This window comes from Anopheles cruzii, unplaced genomic scaffold (genome assembly GCF_943734635.1).
Source record: "Anopheles cruzii unplaced genomic scaffold, idAnoCruzAS_RS32_06 scaffold02001_ctg1, whole genome shotgun sequence".
NCBI lineage: Eukaryota > Metazoa > Arthropoda > Insecta > Diptera > Culicidae > Anopheles > Anopheles cruzii.
Genome location: NW_026455586.1, coordinates 1 through 3,920, shown reverse-complemented (window position 1 = coordinate 3,920; position 3,920 = coordinate 1). Strand labels below are relative to the sequence as shown.

The 3,920-nt window shown below is 50.1% G+C and overlaps 1 protein-coding gene across 1 annotated transcript; it reads left to right on the top strand.

The window, feature by feature from the left end:
• The first annotated feature begins 6 nt into the window (after positions 1 to 6).
• LOC128276671 (probable cytochrome P450 6a14) lies at positions 7 to 3,885 on the top strand. Its single transcript, XM_053015129.1, has 4 exons — positions 7 to 154; positions 218 to 635; positions 2,291 to 3,393; positions 3,461 to 3,885. The coding sequence occupies exons 1-4, from the start codon at positions 7 to 9 to the stop codon at positions 3,883 to 3,885; spliced, it is 2,094 nt and encodes a 697-aa protein (XP_052871089.1).
• Positions 3,886 to 3,920: the final 35 nt, after the last annotated feature.

Genomic DNA, 3,920 nt, shown 5'->3' with positions numbered 1-3,920 from the left:
ACAACGATGTCTTTCTGTCTGTACGAGTTGGCGCTACACCAGGAACTGCAGGACCGAGCACGTCAGGAAGTAACAACCGTTCTGAAGAATCATGGCAATTCCATCACCTACGAGGCAGTGCACGAGATGAAATACATTGAGATGTGCATTAACGGTCTGTATGAGCAATATGAAGTCGCTTAGGAAAGTTGTTCTCACTGCAACGACTCATTTGCAGAATCACTGCGAAAGTATCCACCGGCGACCACTTTGACCAGGAAGATTACCAAGGACTACCGAGTTCCGTTCGAGTGCAGTTCTCCGGTGCTGAACAAGGGGCTGAACGTGCTGGTTCCTGTGTACGCCATTCACCACGATCCCGATTACTATCCCGAACCGGAGCGCTTTGATCCGGAGCGGTTCTCGGCGGAAGAATGTGCTAAACGTCATCCGTTCGCTTTTCTGCCGTTCGGTGAAGGTCCGCGCATTTGCATCGGTATGCGCTTCGGGATGATGCAGGCCAGGATTGGATTGGTGTACCTGTTGAAGCACTTCCGCTTTACGCTCGTATCGCACAAGATGCGTGTGCCGCTGAAGATCAACCCGTCCAGCCTCATCCTGTCCATCGAGGGTGGACTATGGCTGAATGTCGAAAAGTTGTGATCGCGACGCGAAAATTGCGCTTCTGAAGTAACGACAGTAAAAACGAATAAAACATAGTCCCAAGTAGCAGAGGAAGAAGGGAACAGAGTGTCGTACTTACCCTATTACATATCTTACAAAAATAATTGGTATTAATAAAGACCTGTCATTATTGCATGTCAAAAAAATATTATTTATCAGGTGTGGTGAATTTCTGTTGTGTCCCGTGATGTGCCTATGGTAACTCTCAACGGGACTGCCATTTTATCATACATTTCAATTCCAATATAGAATCTGTTTCGGACTTGTAAGCCTAAACTTTGGTCATCTTCCATATACCATCCTTCGGATACAGGATTAAACTGTTTATCAGAAACTCCATCGGTATTGTGGTCTTGGCTCTGGGTTGAAGCCGGAACTCGTTCAGAAAGAAGCGCTTGCCCGACTCGAGCTTGTATAGTACCGAACCGCAAACCGAAGCACATCCTTGGTCCCTTCCCGAACGGGATCCACGCGAAGGCTCGTCGAACGATAGCGTATCGCCATCAACGTTCGACCACTCCGGGCGTACCTCATCCCTTATTCCTATCAGTAGCTGCATGTAATTGTTGCGCTTGATGCAATTTTTCAACCGAGCATCGATCATCTCGTGGACCACGCTCAGAGAGTACCGAACACGTCGCTCTGCAGAAATCAAATGCCGAGCTTTCGGGCCATCTTCTGCATGACCAAACCCTTTCTCGTTGATCTTCCGTGCTCATGTTCCTTCAGACTGTTCCGACGCACTTGAAGATACCGTACAAAAACGATGGCTCCAGGTGCGAGACGCCACCGTTCTTCCAGTATGAATTCCTTCGAATGATAAACCCGAATATCCGATTCCAACCAATTGAACGATGTTTTGGTGCGTGCTGGCCGCTAATCGACATCTCGGACATAATGACGCCACCCGCGGATATTTCGGCGCTTCGCGTGTAGTGGTGCCATGTGGAGTTCGCGGTTGCGTGTCGCAGCGCTTTGTTTATGTTTTCAGCGAAACATACATCTGCGCTCCGTTTGAGTCTAAAGATATAGCTTGTGGTGCTGGGTTACGATTCCAAACACCAACTCACTCAAGCCACCTAGCATGATTGCCGAATCTCGAGACCCTAGTTTTTGTTTTGGTATGATTTACTTTCAGCACCGTTATGCTGCGGAATTCGGAATTCTTTCCTACTATCTGGGGTCTACTTGATAGCACTGCTGTTTCCAGGCAACCTCCAAAATCTTGGGGACAATCTTATCGGGTATTGCTTGTCAAGTTTGGCTCAATCGAATTAAGTCGAAAGTGATGAAACACGACAAGCTAGTCTACGACGGTTATTCACGATGAAAATGCGCCTCTTCACGATGAACAACATCATTCATGCTGTTTGCATCATCACCGCCGAATGTCTGCGCGATTGAAATTGCTATAGGTGTTGCGATAATCACAGACCACCAAAAACACCTCCAAAAACACGATAAGATAGAACCTCTCTCTCTCTCTCTCTCTCTCTTTCTGGCTGTTGGATACTTCCGCTGTTCCATGTGTGGAACCTTTAAAAATCACTGCGCCAAAGAGGTGGGCAAAAGACCGAAGAGACATAGCAGATCGAGGGATTCAGTCGTAGCGACGTCAGTTGGTTAGAAACGTTCTCACGATGTGGGTCACTTTGTTAGTCCTGACACTGCTGGCGGCCACCTACTGGGTCCGGCAGCGTATGTCCTACTGGAAGCGGCGTGGAGTTCCTGTCGTGGAACCGTCGTTCCCGCAGGGGAACCTACATGGTGTCGGCAAAAAGTATCACATCTCCGAGGTACTCCAGAACTGCTACAAACAGCTGAAAGGATCGGGCAATCCGTTCGGTGGCTTCTACTTCTTCATCAACCCATCGGCACTGCTGCTGAACTTGGATCTGGTCAAAAACGTGCTGGTGAAGGATTTCGAATACTTCCACGATCGCAACGTGTACCATAATGACCGCGATGATCCCCTCGCGCGCCATCTGGTCGCCATGGAGGGTTCCAAGTGGCGTAATCTGCGCGCCAAGCTAACACCGACATTCACCTCCGGGAAGATGAAGATGATGTTCGCTACGGTGACGGCCGTTGCGGAGCAGTTCACGCATTGTCTAACGGAGACGACCGCGGACAATCCGGAGGTCGAAATGAAGGATCTGCTGGCGCGGTTCACGACCGACGTGATCGGTACGGTTGCGTTCGGACTCGAATGCAACAGCTTGAAAGATCCGCAGGCCAAGTTCCGCGTCATGGGCCGTAAAGTGTTCCAACCGTCTTCGTATCGTGTGATGAAGTTTTTCTTGGCCAGCCAGTTCCAGGACTTGGCGCACATGCTGCGCGTCACGCTCACGCCACCGGATATTACCGAGTTCTTTATGGGCGTTGTGAAGGACACGGTGGAATACCGGGAGAAAAACAATGTGCAACGCAACGACTTTATGACGCTGCTGATGAATATTATGAAGGACCAAGAAAAGGCGATGCCGGGGACAACCGATTCCGGGGACCGCCTCACGACGGAAGATATGGCTGCTCAGGCATTCGTTTTCTTCCTGGCCGGTTTCGAGACGTCTTCGACAACGATGTCTTTCTGTCTGTACGAGTTGGCGCTACACCAGGAACTGCAGGACCGAGCGCGTCAGGATGTGATCACCGTTCTGAAGAATCATGGCAATTCGATCACCTACGAGGCAGTGCACGAGATGAAGTACATTGAGATGTGCATTAACGGTCTGTATGAGCATTCTGTATGGGGTCGCTTAGGAAAGTTGTTGTCAATGCATCGACTCAATTGCAGAATCATTGCGGAAGTATCCACCGGCGACAACTCTGACCAGGAAGGTTACCAAGGACTACCGAGTTCCGTTCGAGTGCAGTTCTCCGGTGCTGACCAAGGGGATGAACGTGGTGATTTCGGTGTACGCCATTCACCACGATCCCGAGTACTATCCCGAACCGGAGCGCTTCGATCCGGAGCGGTTTTCGGCGGAAGAATGTGCCAAACGCCATCCTTTCGCTTTTCTGCCGTTCGGTGAAGGTCCGCGCATTTGCATCGGTATGCGTTTCGGGATGATGCAGGCCAGGATTGGCTTGGCGTACCTGCTGAAGCACTTCCGCTTTTCGCTCGTGTCGCACAAGATGCGTGTGCCGCTGAAGATCAGCTCGTCCAGCCAAATACTGTCCATCGACGGTGGACTGTGGCTGAATGTCGAAAAGTTGTGATCAGTGATCAGATCAGATCATCACAAACATTTCAC

Excerpts from the sequence above, each read along its gene's own strand:
- LOC128276671 (XM_053015129.1), top strand. The coding sequence starts at position 7 with ATGTCTTTCTGTCTGTACGAGTTGGCGCTACACCAGGAACTGCAGGAC. Across the intron at positions 155-217 it reads CATTGAGATGTGCATTAACG|AATCACTGCGAAAGTATCCA; the intron begins GTCTGTATGAGC and ends ACTCATTTGCAG. Across the intron at positions 636-2,290 it reads CTATGGCTGAATGTCGAAAA|AAACGTTCTCACGATGTGGG; the intron begins GTTGTGATCGCG and ends TCAGTTGGTTAG.